A 207-nucleotide genomic window follows, 5' to 3' on the forward strand; every position below is an offset into this window, starting at 1 on the left:
GCGCACCTTCTTGGGCATCCTCGCTCGAAACCTGGCGACGCTGGGGTGCGAGGAGGCGACGGCGGGGATGACGCAGCCAGGGGTGTCCAGCACGAACGCCCGCGACTCCCTCACTGTGCGGAGGGCGGCCGCGGAGGGCGGGAGGGTTGGTGAGATTTTCTTGGGCAGGCTTTGGGGAATGCCACGCTCTCTCGGGACGCTAATCTT

The 207-nt window shown here is 67.1% G+C and overlaps 1 protein-coding gene across 1 annotated transcript in view; it reads right to left on the bottom strand.

Moving 5' to 3' along the window:
* Positions 1 to 207, bottom strand: part of LOC119587677 — a 19,636-nt gene that overhangs the window by 17,419 nt on the left and 2,010 nt on the right. The window contains exon 2 of the mRNA XM_037936357.1: positions 7 to 204. Coding sequence (XP_037792285.1) covers positions 7 to 204 — 198 coding nt within the window. The remainder of the gene's footprint in view (positions 1 to 6; positions 205 to 207) is intronic.

Source organism: Penaeus monodon, chromosome 23 (assembly GCF_015228065.2).
Source record: "Penaeus monodon isolate SGIC_2016 chromosome 23, NSTDA_Pmon_1, whole genome shotgun sequence".
Lineage (NCBI taxonomy): Eukaryota > Metazoa > Arthropoda > Malacostraca > Decapoda > Penaeidae > Penaeus > Penaeus monodon.